The 18,508-nt window shown below is 42.5% G+C and overlaps 1 protein-coding gene across 1 annotated transcript in view; it reads right to left on the bottom strand.

Annotated features, from left to right (window-relative positions):
• Positions 1–18,508, bottom strand: part of SPATA17 (spermatogenesis associated 17) — a 239,796-nt gene that overhangs the window by 172,257 nt on the left and 49,031 nt on the right. The window contains exon 5 of the mRNA XM_006137342.5: positions 15,025–15,128. Within this exon, the coding sequence (XP_006137404.3) occupies positions 15,025–15,128 (104 nt within the window). The remainder of the gene's footprint in view (positions 1–15,024; positions 15,129–18,508) is intronic.

The following is an 18,508-nucleotide window of genomic DNA, read 5'->3' as shown; positions in this document are numbered from 1 at the left end:
ATAAAGAAGGACTAGAGGACACCAAAGGAAAGGAATGGATAGCAGGCTTCAAACTAATAACAGAAAGTTATTCTTCACAAAGCAAAGAGTCAACCTGTGGAACTCCTTGCTGCAGGAGGCTGTGAAGGCTACAACTAGAACAGAGTTTAAAGGGAAGTGAGATCAAGTCATGGAGGTTGGGTCCACGGAGTGGTATTAGCCAGGGGGTAGGAGTGGTGTCCCTGCCCAAAGTTTGTGGAAGGCTGGAGAGGGATGGCATGAGACAAATGGCTTGGTCACTGTCTTCGGTCCATCCCCTCCAGAGTCCCTAGGGTTGGCCGCTGTCGGCAGACAGACTACTGGGCTAGATGGACCTTTGGTCTGACCCAGGATGGCCATTGTAAGCTCAGGGCTCAGGGTCGGGGGTCTCACTGGACCCCCTTGATTTTCATGCACACCTGATCCTGGGTGGCCAGGCTGGCACTATCCTGCCCTAGCCGGCCACCTTCCTGTGCCTAGTGCAGAGGTCGTGGACGAGGTCCACGATGTCCGCACTAGACCAGGTGGGTGCCCGCCTCTTGCGGTTCCGGGCAAGCTCCCGGGAGCCGCCAGCCTGGTCCCGGGAAGAGAGGGAGGGCTGGGGGGCATCAGGTGGCTGGCTCGAGCTGTGCCAGGTGCAGGGTGTGCTGGCTGGGTGCTGGCAGGCTTGCACCTGGCACGGGCACCGTAGCCAGCCCGTGCCCCTTTAAGGGATCCGGGGCCGGGAGGGGGGCAATAGAGTTTCCCTGGTGTTGGCCAGAGTGGCCACCAGGGAAACCTGGGGAGGGCTAGCCTCCCACTAGTTCGAATTAAGGGTCTACACACCCCTTAATTCGAACTAGTAAATTCGAACTAGGCTTAATCCTCGTGGAATGAGGATTACCTAGTTTGAACTAAGCGCTCCATTAGTTCGAATTAAGTTCGAACTAACGGAGCGCTAGTGTAGCGCCTATGAAAGTTAGTTTGAACTAACATCCGTTAGTTCGAGTTAACTTTGTACTGTAGACATACCCTTAAGGACTTGTCTACACAACAGAGAATATTGATGCTTCCGGTGTACGAATTAGTGAGTCTAGTGAAGACCACTAATTCAAACGGAGAGGCTGCTCCTGTTGGCGCTGGTAATCCTGTGCCTCATGAAGGTGTGTTCCCATTATCCTCTCACTGTGTGGACAGCACCAAAATGCAATTTAAGATACTTCAACTCCACCTATGTAATTAATGTAGCTGGAGTTGCAAACTTAAGTTGCCTTTCCCCTTTAGTGTAGACCAGGCCTAAGTAAATAAGTTGCTTGTTCTCTGTTCTACCTGTAAGTACTTCAAGGAGTTGCCTGAAAGATTTTTGCACCTATTCAAAATGGGCTGTAGAATGAATTGCTGTTGTGGTCAGTGAGGAGAAACATTTTAACTAAATTATAACAAAACAGAAAATAGACACGTTCTTTAAAATATTTTGATATTTTGTAAAATAGCTGAAACTTAACTTATCTCTATCAGATGAAGGGACTTCTGAAATCTCTTGTGGGGATATGGTGACCTTCACCTACAAAATATACCATAAATGCAGGGCTGAACAGGATATGGTAATATCCCTTCATAACATTCCTAGCAACTGGGCCTCATCCTGTAGTCTTTATTCATGTGAAGGCTTTAGGACCAACCTCTTTTAGCGTGAAGAAAGTCTAAAAGTAAAAAACCTCTAGCAACCTCTAGCAACAGAATTCATTCCAATTAATTTTAAGAATCATTAAGAAGAAAATGTGACCTTTAATTAACATTTTCTCCAAAGATGAAGTTTGAAAGCTTTCATCTAACTCAGATTCCTATAGAAAAAGTTCAAAGAAAAACTGACTCAGGTGAGCTACAGGTGGTTAGTAGAGACTCTTTTGGCCCACATATGTGAAGAGGATGAAGATGGACAAGCCATTTCTTAGCATGCAAAGAAAAAACATCCATGGCAAGGCTAAATGTTCAGAAAGTTCATTACACATCCTCTAAATTATTAACAGAGAGGAAGCCTCCTTTTCTGGTTCAACTGTTGACAACTTGGTTTCATTACTATACTAAAGTTTCACTTTCAACATGAGATGGTGGGTCAATAGAGTTTACTTAAATAAAAACACTTACTTAAAACATTCTCATGATATGTATCTGCAATGTATTTAGTACTTCTTGTAAGGTGATGATGTCAACAAAATTACAACACCATAAAAATGGTGAATCGCAAGGGAGAATCAGGTCCAAAATCTTTGGAATAATCTTCATTTAACACATTTTCAATTGTTTAATTAGGCTTTAGATCCTTTTTATATGTCTGTCGTGCATTAGGCCAGCACATTTAGCTATCAACTGAAAAGTTAGTGACTTATGACGAGATGGTAATGTCAGCTGTTTGCCTTTCTCAAAATAAATGGTGGAAACCTCATTGCTTGGAATTTTTTAAACTAGTGTGGAAAAAATATTAATAAATGTTCTGTAGCAAGTATTCCTTTATTGTCAGCGAAAGAGTCCATATGATCTAAAACAGGCATGGGTCAAATACAGTCTGTGGGTTGAATCTGGCCCGCCAAACCACCGGATCCAGCCCATAGAGGCAGTGGGCGGCCCCCGGCAGGCTCCCCTGCTTGCTCCGCAGCCCCGCATGCTGCTCAGAAACGCAGCTGTGGAGCACTTTCTCATTATGAGTCCAGAGAGACGGGAGAAGATTCAGATGCTGCTCTGGCCCCCAGCAGAATCCTACTGGCTGGTTTCTGGGCAGAAACTGGCCAATGGGAGCTGCCTGTCTCAGTAACAGGCAGCCATGAAGCACAACCCTCCTGCTCAGTTAATCACTCAAGCAAATGGCCAAGCAGGCAGAAACATTTTAAGTTCTCCAAGCCTTTAGCTCTGCAGGCAGGCAGAACCTGCCTCTGGCACTCCAGCCCCTCCCTTCCCCAACCTTCTGCCCTCCATTCCTGTCCTACTGCTCCATATGCACTCATACCTCGCTCCCAGATCTGGCATCCCAATCTCCTGCCCAAGATCACAATCCCCTTCTGCCCTAGGTCACATCCCAAAACCCTGCCCAGGTCTCCACCCTAGGTCACAACTCCCTCTTTCACCCAAATTCCCTCTCAAATTCCATTCTCCCTTCTGCACCCCATTCCCTTACCCCAAGCTCCCTTCTGCACCCAACCTACATCCCAGACCCCGTACTTCCTCCATTAATATCATGGAAGAGTGTGGCCCTCAACCACTTTCCAAAATCTTGGAGTGGCCCCCATAAAAAATTATTGCCCACCCCGATCTAAAATGAATTTTGCATCTTTAACATCTATGATTCTATTACCTCTTTGGCCTGAAACCCCTTCCAAAATCTTCACTGATGATCACCCTTCATTCTCATAGCAAAATCCCCTTAGGGTGTTATTAGGCAAAGCTCCCAGACTAATACTGTGACCCTTGTGGGACACCTTAATGCCTAATGTATACTATATATGTCTCAGAAATCTATTAAAATGAAGAAGGGAATTTATTTATTATTAACTATTATTAATTATTTGGTGACATGAATAATTGGGTAAAAATGATAACTACTGTTTTTCTGACACAAAATGAAATATTTCTATTTTATTTTCTAGTTAAACAGATACTGGTATTCAGGTGGAATTCATCCCAGTGAAGGGAGCACACAAAAGGCCCTATGCACCATAAAATCATGCTTACTAAATAGTTCTAGTCAGCCTTTGCCCCAGTCCTGCACTTGTGTGAATTTCACCACTAATGATGAAAACAATAGCCTCCAAGTGTCATGAAATTTGCTAAATCTAAACTTAATCAGAGCTGCCAACTTTAAGTAAATTACTTTCAGATTACACAGGAATTGTAAATTACCTGGTTTACTTATATAAGAACCCAAACACAAGCATTTTTCCACTGCTAATTCCCTGCCCTGTTGTAATCTCATTGTGTTCTATGCCTGAAGATAATGTGATTATGTGGCGCTATTTGCTGATGACAGAGCCTTGAAAAGCAATGTGTATGTTCTTATTTTTCTATTTAGTTATGTTTTATAGCCCAACTTCTAGTTTCACTCCTGACATGTAGCAAAGTTATTCAAAGAACTGTAAGTTAATCATACAGTTAGAAAGTGTCACCATCTATGCATTCTTATGATATAATAGCACCACCATGCAAATGTATGTGATATAGTTATGTCCATTTGCTTATTGCGGATTGGAAATTGCTTATCATAAAACAAAATGCTAATTCTACTACATCATAGGGAATTAGAACCTATGCTAATTGGTTTTGGCATATTTTTCCATGTAACCATTTTGCCATCTCTTACAATTGTGAAAAAAATAAGGGTTTATGAATGTTTCTGAATAAGGTAATGTCCTGTGTTTATTCTACAGAAGAGAAACTTTAATGAGCAGTAGTGAACATGTGGAATATGTGGAATTTCGGAATATGTGGAATTTCTAATATATATACAACTACATAGCTAATCCACATTCAGATACTACACAACATACAAGCGCTATTTCTGTTTCATTAAACAGCAAGAGATAATATAGAACTTGATTTATTCATAAAATCTACAAAAGGAAATTGTGGAAACGTGAAAAACTTTTCAGCAAATCAGAATGCAGGCATAAGTTACTAATTTTATATCTACATAAAAACAGAAAGGAAAGAAACGATAATACTAAGAACTCATACAGCATAGTATTAGTACTGTATTTTCAAAGGACTGTATTAAGGCCATATCTACACTAGGAAACTATTTCAAAATTACTAAATTTGACTTAAAAACTTCCAATTTAACAAATTTGAACTAGCGTGTCCTCACTATGGGGAAGCATCAAAATTAGTCTGAGGAAGGCTCCATTAACGTGGACACGTTACCTCAGACTCAGAGCCCCAGGAAGCACTCTGGGGAGCTGTGGGAAGCCTCCCGGAGGCCAATAAGTTCTAATTAGCGACACCGGAGTGTTCATATTACAATTCTTTTGAAACTACTATTTTGAAATTAACATTACTCCTCATGAAAAGCAGTTGTACAGAGTTCGTATTCCACAGCCTGTTATTTTGAAATTACGGACTTGGTAGTGTGGACGCACAGCTTATAAATTCGAACTTGAGGGTGGTTATTTCCGAATAAAGTCCTAGTGTAGACCAGGGCTAAGAAATTAAATTTCACAGTACATCCTGAAGTAGCTAAGAGCCCAAGACCCAGATTCATCCACTTGTTGGCATTAAGAAGAATGGTTGCATGTGTCTCTTCTCTTCTAGTTTTGCTGGGGGTTACAACAAATGCTAGGGTTACCCTACCATGTGACTCTGATACAGGGTTTACAGCAGTGGGAAACAGCTAGAATGCAGGTGTGCTCTGGTCACATCTCCCACCCTGATTCAACCATCTCCTTCTTATGCCTTGCCCTGACTTGTTCCCATCCTACAGTGCACCCTGTGCTGGAATTTCAGCACAGAGAGTGTAGAGCAAGTGTTTTGTAGAGTTGCACACTGCACTCTTGCAAATTCACTGGGGAGGAAGAAGCTCTGTAGCCATGTCAAATCTTACAGTAAATTCATAATGTATCACTGTATACAAAACAAATACTTAAGTCTGTATTATCACGAGATTAAAAAATTTTCTTCAGATGTTATAGGAGTTAATTCCTACAGTTTTCTTTAATTCATATGAAAATAATGGCTTCAAGCAAGCATGAGTCAATCTGTCATGATGTGCAAATTCATAGATTATATTACTATTAGTATTTAATCATATTTTAGGTCATTTTCTGTTAAATTTAATTATATCACTCTATGGTTTTATACTCAGCATCTATTAAGTTTACTTTCTCCCAAGATTTGTGAGGTGAACACAAATGGCTACTAAATGAAGGCAATTTCTAAACAAGGATAGATTGTATTTTAATTAAATGATAAAGATGTGGCAGCTATGTGACGGTAACTTTTTAAAAAAGTAGGCAAACAAAAAACCCAATCCACAACCCCCGAGTGCTGAAACATAGGCTCTTAAATCCATATTTATGTGCTTATATAAAAGTGGCTAGTAGTTCAGAAGTAATGAGCAACCCCTTCTTCTACTGAAGTCAATTTTGAAAATTCTTGCCTACTGGCTTTCACTTTACAATATGGTGTAACAAACAACCTCAGCCCAGATGTGTGCAGCCTCATAACATTATCTATTATCCATTATCCATCCTGCTGAGAAATTTGAGGAAACTGTTATTCTACCCGGGATACAAATGATCTTTCTCTTTCGTATCTTTAAACTGTATTAACAGCTTCCTCAGATTGAAGACAGGACTTTGACTTTCAGCTCCAAGAGGAAGAAGCACGGTTGCATCAACCAAATATTTACCTACATTCACACTAGTCTGCCTAGATTTCATAAAGTATCTACAAGGCATGCATCAAATACACTGGAAAACTGGCCATTACGTCAGGGATTTATTACAATGATAAGATATTTTCTTTACTTACTGTGATTTAATTTTTAAAATAATATAGACCAAGAACCCTAACTAAAGAAAGTGTGAGCAAAAGGTTGCAACAGCTGACTTTGATCAAAGTGAATGAAAGGAGCTCCTGTTGTCCCTATTGCTCTGCACTACCATATCTTTTGCCAACCCGTCAGAGCTTCCATTTAAGCAAGTAGTTGTCATGAAAAAGATAACCTGCAAACCTCAAAAAGGTAGGTGTCTAAAATAAATGGGAATATATATATACAAACTGCATGTGTCAACATGATAACTATAAAATAACATGGAATAAGCAGCATTTATTTTGTATGTTTAAACTTTCTAATCTACACTCTAGTCCCTAATTTATTTTGACATAACTATTTTCAATAGTCTAAAACTCTTTTTGCTCTTTACGGGCAATATAAAATATGTCTTTCCCTCTAAGTAGAATAGTGATAGAAATGTAGCCATGTTAGTCTGGTGTAGCTGAAGCAAAATAAAAACAGGACTATGTAGCACTTTAAAGACTAACAAGATGGTTTATTAGATGATGAGCTTTCATGGGCCAGACCCACTTCCTCAGATCAAATAGTGGAAGAACATTTTTTTTAAATTGTATTCTTTGGTATTTATGGTTGTGACTATTTTCTTCCACTATTTGATCTGAGGAAGTGGGTCTGGCCCACGAAAGCTCATCATCTAATAAACAATCTTGTATTTTGCTTTCCCTCTAAGGTGAGTCTACACTGCACCATAGGTCGAAATGAGATACACAATTTGAGCTATGCAAATTGTGTATCTTATTTCGATGTTATTTCAAAATAGCTTATTTCGAAAGTTGGTGCTGTCTACACAGCACTTATTTTGAAACAAATTGCTACTGTGAAACATCCCTTACTTCTTGTGAAATGAGGTTTACAGGAACGTTGGAATAGCTTGCCTGTTATATTTCAAAATAATGGGTGCACTCAAAAGATGCAAAATAGCTATTTCAGGATACCTTCAGTATCCTGAAATAGCACTACAGTGTAGATGTAGCCTAAATGTGGATCAGTTAAATTAGGGGGTTAAAATCAGCTGGTGAAAGGACTAATATTGATTTTAAGGTCCAATATCTCATGATATGTCACAAGTGAAAAAGATGTTTTATTCTGTAGAAGAGGTGTGAATCTTGATTTTCTAATGGTATACACAAATTGTTTCTAGCTTTTGTAAGTTGCAGTTATAAATCCATAAAACTATGGCATAACATAAATAATTAATTTTAGCAAATGTTTTATGGTTTAAAAAGTATTAACTTTTCTGAAAATCTAAGGCCTACATAAATTAACAAACACAAATAATTGCGACAATATGGGAATTAAGGAACATATATTATGGTGCAGCGTGGATGTGTGGGGGGTGCGTATGCCATCTGCATAAACTACTCATAGCTTTCTCATTCAAGCAGTCTTTCTAAACTCATACTACCTATCGTAATGACAAACTTTAATGTGCATTTACACCATCTAGTTGGCAGCTGTAACCATCAAAGTATTTGCTTCAGTCTTGTGTCAAAGCTGATTTTCACGTTATAGGGAGAAGCTCAGAGCTCTAAGAACATTGACACAGCACTAAAATAGAAGTCTCAATGAAAGCAGTTAAAGGAAGAATGAGTTAATTAAGGGACAGTTTCATCAGTAGTGATCCAGTGGCTTTGTTTCACTCTGGAGATGAAAAGCAGTCATAAATGTGGCTTAACCTAAGCCAGGTTTAATAATAACTTAGGGTATGTCTACACTACCACCCTAGTTCGAACTAGGGTGGTTAATGTAGGCAACCGAAGTTGCAAATGAAGCCCGGGATTTGAATTTCCCGGGCTTCATTTGCATCTTGCCGGGCACCGCCATTTTTAAATGTCCGCTAGTTCGGACTCCGTGCCCGCGGCTACATGCGGCACGGACTAGGTAGTTCGGATTAGGCTTCCTATTCCGATCTACCGTTACTCCTCGTGTAATGAGGTGTACCGGTAGTTCGGAATAGGAAGCCTAATCCGAACTACCTAGTCCGTGCCACGTGTAGCCGCGGGCACGGAGTCCGAACTAGCAGACATTTAAAAATGGCGGTGCCCGGCAAGATGCAAATGAAGCCCGGGAAATTCAAATCCCGGGCTTCATTTGCAACTCTGGTTGCCTACATTAACCACCCTAGTTCAAACTAGGGTGGTAGTGTAGACATACCCAGAGTGTTCTCATTTGTCTATGCATTTTTATTCATGGCATTTATTGTTATAAATGGTTAACTGCTTTTTCTATATATTAAATACAATTATTTACAACTACAATTAAATTGTGAGTATCCCTGATTTGTTGTGTTGTGGGATGGAAGTGTGCAGAGAACCTCTCTCTACAAGAACCTTTCCCAATTCCTCAATAGCACTCCCATAAATTACATCCTCATTCTGTAGGCCCAACACTTCCTGGTCAATGCACTTGGCAACATTTCTTGCACAGATGGAGGAAAATTTATCTCAGTCAAGAACATGATGAGGGCACCGTTTCGCACTGCATGCCTGCTAGACTCTAGGAGGTAGGTGCTAGAGGGCAGTGCACACTACTTTTTTAATTCGTGCCAGTGAAGAGATCTATGCAGTGATATTGGTTTCTGGAGAAAACCCGTTGATTCTCTTTCAGTACTCAACATTTGCATTGTTTCTGATCAATGAGGCTGACAAATTCATTACAAAATGTACTATGTATTTCTAATGGGCAGGGCAAATTTGGGTTTAAGTAAAAAATGCTTACTGGATAAACGAACAATAAATAGCTGCCAACATCAACAGAGAGGAATATTAATGAAATTAGTCATTAAATTAATTTAGCTATTTTATCATACAATTGTATCATAAATTTAATGTTACAAGACATAAAGTAATTGTCAAAGCCAATATATATCTATAAAATACAATAAAAGCTAAAGGGAATATAACTTTCACTTTGCGCTTCTGTCACAAGTAAAGGATGACTGTTCTTCTGCACTCTAAAACTTTGTTTTGGTATTTATAATGTCATTTAATTTACAAAGATGAAATAGCATTAATTTTTCCTATTAAATGACAATAATTAATAAAAGTATTGGAAAATATGGACTTCAAAAATAACAGAGTAACATACTCTAAAATAAAGCTTAAAATACATACACAGAAACTACCCATACATTCCAAAATCTCTAAGGGCACATCTACACTGCATGCTTATTTCGGAATAAGCTATTTCGGAAGAAATACTCTGAAATAGCTTATTTTGAAATAGCGCATCTACACAGCAAATGCCCAGTGAAATAGCACTGAGCTATTTCAAAATAGAGTGTCCATACTCATTGGATGCTAATTCACATTTAAGGCCACCCAGAACCACTTCAGGGAGGGCATCAGGACACCACTCAATTCCCGCATCTTCCGAAACTCCAGCCTGTTCCAGAAGCTGCATGCTGGCACTTTTTTCCCCGACCGCACCATCAGAGTCAGGGAGGTGGACATGCTGATGTTCACTGTAGGGGACGCAGCCTACCCTTTGCTCTCCTTGCCAATAAAGCCCTACGCAGACATCTTGACCCCACCAAGGAACGTTTTAACGCCAGGCTTAGCAGTGCCTGCATTGTTGTGGAGGCGCCTTTGGTCGTCTGAAAGGGAGGTTCCATTGCATCCTCGCTTGGCTGGACCTTGGCGAGCGGAACGTCCCTCAAGTAGTGGCTGCGTGCTGTGATCTCCACAACTCCCATAGTGGGGGGCAAAGGTCAAGTGGCTCTACAGGGCCTTTGAGCAGCTGTGTACAGCTGCCGTCTGGCAGGCCCATCAGGAGGCAGTGCGCTTCCAGGGGGCCCTGAGTGTTTCAGGTAGGGCCAGCTGTGAGACTCTCTCCTGGATCTCCCCACAAGGGGCCTCTGCAGTGACCCAGTGTGCCTTTCCTTCCTTCCCCTCTCCCTCCCCTCCCCTGTAGACACAATAAGCCACACTTTTTGTTTTGAAAGAATAAACTGGTTTTCTTTAATTGGGGGTAAATGTAACTGGGGAGGCATTACAGAAAGAACCTGGGAAGGGGAGGGAGATGGAACGGGGAGGAGGAAGATGGGAAAAGAGGCTCGGGGATGGGCTAGGACCAGCATCTGCCTCAGATGGTCCCACCACCTCATGTATGGGGCCTCGGCGGCCACGGGGGTGGGGGGCGCCTAAGGAGAGAAGGTGGCGGAGAAGCAGCAGGAGCGGCCACCAGATGGTCAAGGATGGCAGTGAAAGCCACGCACATGGTCCAGCCCTGCTGCAGCAGCTACTGCCAGGTGTCATGGCGCAGCTGCAGGTCCTCCTGCATTCAGCAATCCTGCTGGTGCAGGGAGCACTGCAGGGCTCACAGGATGGTGATGTGATCTCTCTGGAGGTCCTCATGGGCTTGCCTGCACCTGCAGGTCACATGGGGTCAGGAGGATGGCACGGGAGGAGTAGCATGTGCCGCTCTTACAGCTAGTCCAGCTGTGTAGAAGAAAGAGAAGGTCAGTCATCCTGGGAGACACTGTGCATAAAGCCTAGACCTTATCTCTGAGCTGAGACTGAAAGGTCTTGGGTCAGATGAAGGTGATGTGCTTCAAGCAAGGCCTTCTGTGGTCTAGACAATGGGCTCTTTCCTGCAGGGGCACAGATATCCAAGAGGGAAGCCTCACTACCCCCACATCCCAGAGACAAGCATGGGAAAGTGTCAGCCAGGCTGGGAGCCTGCAGGTGGGGGGAGGTGGGCATAAGGAAGTTGGGCTTCCCTTTGTGCTGCACACGTTGGGTTCAGCAGTGGCGGCATCTCACAGGGAGAGGACTTGTATTCCTGCCTGCTGGAGGCAAGTGGGGCAGGGTGTTGGGAAGAGGTGAGTGTGAGTGGCAGATGATCCTCCACCTCGCCGCATTGTCCTCGGGAGCAGATGCTGCCCTGAGAGTGCAGGCATGCCCATGTGCGGCACTGCCTTGTGTGTGTGTGTGCATCTCTATGTTCCCAGCCTCCTTCTAGTGGTGGCTTTGTCCCACCCCTGTGTCAGGAGTAAGGCAGCCATGTGAGCAAGTCACCATGTGAGCAAGAGCACAAGAATCCTCTGTTACTTTGTACCCTGGACTGGCACTCCACATGCACTGACTGCTGCACGACCACCAGGCCAAGAAGGCTGAGCAAGGAGTGTGCCGCTGCCCCTCATCTCCCACCACCTTCATCCGTGTGTGTCTAGGGAAAGTAATGGCACTCACCTGATGGGCGTTCCCCAGCTTTGGACAATGCCTGGGAAACATCCTGGGTGGGGTGTACCGAGCATGACTTAGCTGGTGGGCACGAAATGCTGCTGGCCTTGTCCAGCTCCTTCTCCTTTTCCTCCTCCTCCTTTGCACTGATTCTGCCCCTCAGGAGGGTGACAACGGGTGTCTCCATCCCTGAGTCCACAACAAGGGTAGGTGGGAAGGGGATTACCCACCCCCTAGGATGTGGTGGAGCCGGGCATAATATGGGCTGGCCTGCAGTGCTGCCCCAGAGCAGAAGCTGTGCTCCATGGCCTTGGCATAGGCCTGCCAAAGCTCCTTAATCTTCATGTGCACCTGCTCTCCTCTCAATGAGGTCCAGGATCTCTGCACCAAACCGGGAAGGCGTGTGCCTCTTCTGTCTCCGGGCAGGATCCTGGGAGCTGGCTACTGGCTCCCTTGCAACTGTGGTGGGTTCAGTGGGAGCAACAGGGTCACTCATGGTGGCTGCCAACGCTGTGCAGGCTGCTGCTATGTGGCTCAGGGCTGTCAGGGCCTGCTGTGTGCCACAAGCCCTTTCCCTTCTGGCTGTACTTTTAACAGTTGCAGGTGAAGGGGGACTATGTGGACGGAGTGGCTAGTAGGACACCTCTGGAAAGGCCTGGAGGCCTTTTCTTTTTAAATAACTCTAGCTGTCCTGTCTGCACACGGCTTATTCTGAAATAGATTTTCAGAATAGGCGCTATTTCTCGTAAAATAAGTTACAGAATCCAGAATAAGATGCCTGTTATTTTGATTCTATTTTGAAATAATGGGCTTGCTGTGTAGACACTCACATAGTTATTTTGGAATAATGTTCGTTATTCTGAAATAATGCTGCTGTGTAGACGTGCCCTGTGAGACTGAAATCAGATAAATGAAGAAGCAGAGTATAATGTATCAACAAAATAAATAAACCCAGCAGATTACATTTGTCATATTTATGATGGCCGATATACATGACAGGTGAAACAAGTGCACTATATGTTAAAGGAAATAGTAAAAAGTCATTTCCTCTCCTATTTTGCCACAATTTAAGATTTCAACAAAATATCTAAATATTGATATTGACATGTGTATTGACATGTACACATATTAATAATCTGAGATAACCATTAAAGAAAGTAAAAAGAGCCAAACATCAGAATATAAAAATAATTCAGTATGATACCAAATTAAATGTCTATGAGACAAAGAGAAGACATACTGGGGGAAAAACAAAATACAAACTGCAGTAAATCCATGTTCAGTACAGTAGAAATGCCATTTCTCATTATCTTATTTTATCTATATACGGCTTACAGGTCAGTTCTTTCCTCCAAGAGGAGATGATTGAACTATTCTGAACAAGGAAGAAGACCTGCATCTCAGCAGTTCATCCAGTTACAAAGTACTCATTTTAGACTCCCAGCTGGGTCACAAGTAAATCCTAGATAGTGATTAAATTTATAGCTTTACTGATCTGACTGCCCAGAAAAAAAGCAAACCTGTGATTTTTTGTGGGAACTTGATCTGGATGTGGCAGAATGCAGAGATGATACAGTTGATACAATTGCTAACAATACAATTTTTTTTCAAGCTTGGTTTCTGTGGTTGAATTATGAACCAGCTTGTATCTATAAATACGTGTCTAACTGAACAGTAAACAAAAAAGGTGGATGGATGCCATTACATTACTTCTACAGAAAAATACTGATGAGACATGATAATTTACATTTACATATTCTCATGGAGAAGGTACACCACAAAAGTGTCGAGAGCTACTCTTACAGAAGCTTACTGAAGATTGGGGCTAGGTTCTTCCTGACCAGTGCCCTAGTCTGGAGGGTGTTGGGCTTTCCCAGAGTGCTGGCCCAGCCAGAGGCAGTAGGGGAAGGAAGAAGCCTGCCAACACGCTGACCAGGCATTTGTTCTCACAGTGCAAGGAGCAAAATGCAACCTTCTGGGGAACAGAGGAGCAGTGGGATTGAGGGGGAGCAAAGGGACACAGCAGGGAGAGGAAAGTAAGAGGGGCAGCATAGAAAGGGCTGATGGGTGGGTAGCAGAGGTGACATATAACTGCCCACTGCCTGGCACCTGCCCGCACACACCAAACTCCACAGCTGACAGTGCTCAGCTAGTGCTAGCCAGAAACAGGACAGGAGCCAGGGCCCTTCTGACTGAGAGTTGGCACATAGTACAGACTGCACAGACAGACCAACAGGAAGAACAGCCAGCCAAACGTATTACATCTTCACACCACCACCAGCCTTGCATATCCAACTCCATCACCGGCCACTGAAGCCCCCACACTGACTCACTGTTGGTGGGCAGGGCAGCAGGCAAGCAGGGATCCAGCCAGTAGCCAGACCTGCCAGTACTGATGGGGAGGAACAGAAAATACGGGACAATTTGCCCATTTTTAAGAAATAGTCGGGACACCTGCTGGAGGGTTTAAATATGGGACTGTCCCTTTAAAAATGAGATATCTGGTCACCCTATATAATGTTACCTGGGTAGTGTCCAAGTTATTCCACTAACAGACTAGAGTGATGATCTCTGTCAGTCACGACTATCAAAGTAAGGGCAAAGAAAAGAGGGGACATAAAGTAAATCATCCAGTGATCATGTTAATGAAAATATGGACAGTGCCTTATTATAGAAGCTGTTGCAAGGAACCCTACAAAGCGCTGGCAGTAGAGTTTTATGCTGTCTCAAATAAGCAAGCATTTCTGACATTTGTAAATTACCTATCTTAAAGAAAAACAAAGTCTTGAAATTTAAGGGTCCTCTGATGAAGCTGAAGTCAGTAGAGTTATACAGGGAATAATCTGAATGGGAATGTTGTTATTTATTATTTACCATATATTTATTTGATAGATGCAAAGTCCCAATTATAGGCCAATACCCCCACTGCACTAGGCATTGTACAGACAAATACCAGAAAGATAGTCTTCTTCCCAAAAAATCATTCACTCTAAGAGAAATGACAACAGGAGAATACAGACAGACAGCGGAGCACAAAGAAGCAGTAAGACATGAGCTCTCTAACAGTTGTCAGGTTTTCTGTAGGAATCACAACAAAGGTAAATGACCACTGAAATCAATGGAAGTTCCGTATGGATACCAGATACAGAATGCAGACCTAAGTTTTATATTTTTCACTGTCAGTAACCAATGTTCAATACAAACATTCAAAAAATCCGGTAATCGCCCACACACTTAATTCTGAAGAAGAAATTAAAGTTTTATCTCTTTTTTTATCTTTACCTGACAATGTCATTATTCACAGAAATAGCTTCCAGATATTTCTTCAGTGCATAGTAATTATGGATATATTTTCGGATATAATAGCCTCGCCATCTTTTCTGAATCTAGAATAAATATATTTTTACTTTAATATATTTCATGAACTACAGAAGTGAAAAACAGTTTGTAATATTCTATAAAATACATGTTTTGCAAAGGATGACAGTGGTTTAAAATGTGACATCATGCATATATGCAAATTTGTCTTTCCATTAATATAATAGGGTGAGAGAAGTAACTATTGTACTAAAACAGTAACATGAATTAAAAATTAAATGCAAACATTATTAGAGATGTTATCAAGAGATGACAGTGATTATGATTTAATAGTGATTTAAGTCATTGCCTACATTGAGGCGTGGTAGGGAGCAGACACTGTGCACTGGCTCCTAAAGTCATTGCACTTGGTGCCACAGGTCCTGTAAGCGGGGTAGGAAGTATATCCAGATGTTGCCTCTGTTACACTCATTTACATGGCATAGCACACACTCCTCATTGCATAACCCCAGCTCTACTGCATTCTCAGCTGTGTACTCAGGCCTGATCCTAAGCCCATTGAAGTTAGTAGAAGACTCTCTGCTAACTTAAGTGGCCTTTTAATCAGGCTCTCTAGGAAGTTTCTGGTAGTTCTACATGTGCTACAGTTGCCTGGTTCCTGTAGGCAAGAAGCATCATCCTGAAAAGTGCCTATCACCCACTATATTCATTAAAAGCCAAGATACTATAGGGCTATATCTTAAGTAATCAGTCACAATATTTTCATAGAATGCTATCTTTCCAACAAAACTGATGGGAATTATGTATAAAAAAAGGACAAGGAAAATTTCTTACATATAAATAATTATCTTAATGTTCCCTAAAACACTATAGTAGATTATGTGGTCTTCTAAACATAGCATCTGGAGAATGGGATTCACAGCTCTACATATTTAACATTTTAGGCCCCATTTTTTACTAGAATTTCCCAAGAATTTAATCAATAAGGGTATGTCTACACTACAACCCTAGTTCGAACTAGGGTGGTAATGTAGTCAACCAGAGTTGCAAATGAAGCCCGGGATTTGAATTTCCCGGGCTTCATTTGCATCTTGCCGGGCGCTGCCATTTTTAAATGTCCGCTAGTTCGGACTCCGTGCCGCGCGGCTACACGCGGCACGAACTAGGTAGTTCGGACTAGGCTTCCTATTCCGAACTACCATTACTCCTCATGTATTTTTTCCTTTCTTCTCCTATTTCACCGAACATTCCTCTCTAGATACGACACCTCTCATTTCTAACATCACTCTGAGCTTTATATTATAGTCTCACATCATTCACACCCACACTCACTTCCCAACATGGCTCCTCACAGCCCAGTCTCCATACACAGGACTTATTAATATCACTAGACACCGAAGAGCCAAAGGGCTAAATATACTAGCTAAAGTGCAAAAGACTGGAGGCGCACCGACCTGGAGCACTATACCAATGAGAAACTACTCCCCAGGTATAGGGAAAGGAGAGAATCCTGGAACTGATATCACAGATGCATTCATGATTCATTTATGACCCTACCTAGGAACTCTCTCTGCCTAATAGGTACCTGAAAAATGTGAACACCCATGGACAGTTACCAAGAACAAGAAGGATTTTTCTTTTTTTGTTATCATTGCAGAAGTGAGTCTGGAGTAAGAAGGGCAAGGGCATCTACTACCTGTTGCTCCACTCTTCTTCAGACTTTTGACTGTAGTGATGTGACTGGGAGGAGAAAAGTGGCCAGGTCTCTACTAGCTTTCTTTCTGCTTTCTTGATGCCTCAAAGGGACAAATTCCTCTCCTCTTCCCCTCATCCAGCCTCTGCACTAAATAACTCCACTGCTGTTTCTCAGAGGGCTACAAAGCAGACAGTCTCTATCCAGTCCTCATGACTCTGAAGAGCAAAAATGAAAACTGACAAAAATGGTAACAATGTTCACTCTGTTGTTATTTAGCAAAGTTCTGAACAGTAGCAGTGGCATGGAAAAGATGGCCACTTACCTTTTGTGATTTGTTCTTTGACATGTTACTAATGTCTATTGCATGCTAGGCATATGCATGATCTCATGCCTGGCTGCTGGAGATTTTTCCTTTAATGGTATGCATAGAGCCAGTTCTAGCACACCCTACAGCCCTGTACTTATGTGCTGGTATAAGAGGCTATGCCAGCCCTTTGTCCTCTAAGTTCCTTTGTGCCATTAACTCTGGCAGCAGGGCAAGATGGTCGGCCATAGAATGGACATGAGCAATACATCTCGGGGTGTGTCTAGACTACATGCCTCCATCGATGGAGGCACGTAGATTAGACAGATAGGCAAAGGGAAATGAAGCCGCGATTTAAATAATCGCGGCTTCATTTAAATTTACATGGCTGCCGTGCTGAGCCAACAAACAGCTGATCAGCTGTTTGTCGGCTCCGCGCGCTAGTCTGGACGTGTCGCGCTGACCTGAAAGCCTTTTATCGACATCCCCCTTATGCCTCGTAGGATGAGGTTTACAGGGGATGTCGATAAAAGGCTTTCATTTTGACAGGGGAGCGTCCAGACTAGCGCCCGGAGCCGACAAACAGCTCATCAGCTGTTTGTTGGATCAGCGCAGCAGCCATGTAAATTTAAATGAAGCCGCAATTATTTAAATCGCGGCTTCATTTCCCTTTTTCGAATACACAAATCTACATGCCTCCATCGACGGAGGCATGTAGTTTAGACATACCCTCAAAGAACAATTACAAAAGACAAGTAACTATCTTTTCTTCTTTATGGCTGCATCTAGACTGGCAAATTTTTCCGCAAAAGCATATGCTTTTGCATAAAAACTTGCCAGCTGTCTACACTGGCTGCTTGATTTTGTGCAAAAGCACTGACGTTCTACTGTCCAAAATCAGTGCTTCTTGCGCAAATGCTTTGACGTTCCCATTTGGGCAAAAGCCCTTTTCTGGAAATGTTTTTGCGCAAAAAAGCCCCAATCATGAAAATGGCGATCGGGGCTTTCTTGCGCAAAACCGCGTCTTGATTGGCATGGACGCTTTTCTGAAAAAAGTGCTTTTGAGGAAAAGCGTCCGTGCCAATCTAGATGCTCTTTTCCGCAAATGCTTTTAACGGAAAAACTTTTTTAACAAACTGTGTTTGTTCATGCCAATTTCATGCTAGGTGACTCAGAAGCAGTATCCTTGAAAATGCACTCAGAGTTCTCAGACATGCAGTCTGCAACACTGCTCTACATAGCTGGTGTCAACCGAACCTGCTGTTTGATGGCGTAGTAGGATGCAAAGACATGGAACTAAGAGCAAGAAGCAGCTCTGCAAATGCTCTGGATCAGAACCTCTGCGAGGAAGACCGCTGATGAAGCCTGAGCCCTCATTGAATGATCAGCCATGATCACCAGAGGCAGCACCTTCACCTGCTCATAACAGAACCTGATGCAGCCAGTTA

This window comes from Pelodiscus sinensis, chromosome 3, assembly GCF_052426305.1.
Source record: "Pelodiscus sinensis isolate ZL-2025 chromosome 3, ASM5242630v1, whole genome shotgun sequence".
Classification (NCBI taxonomy): Eukaryota; Metazoa; Chordata; order Testudines; family Trionychidae; genus Pelodiscus; species Pelodiscus sinensis.
Note: the sequence above shows the minus strand (reverse complement) of the source record. Positions and strands in the feature narration are given on the sequence as shown.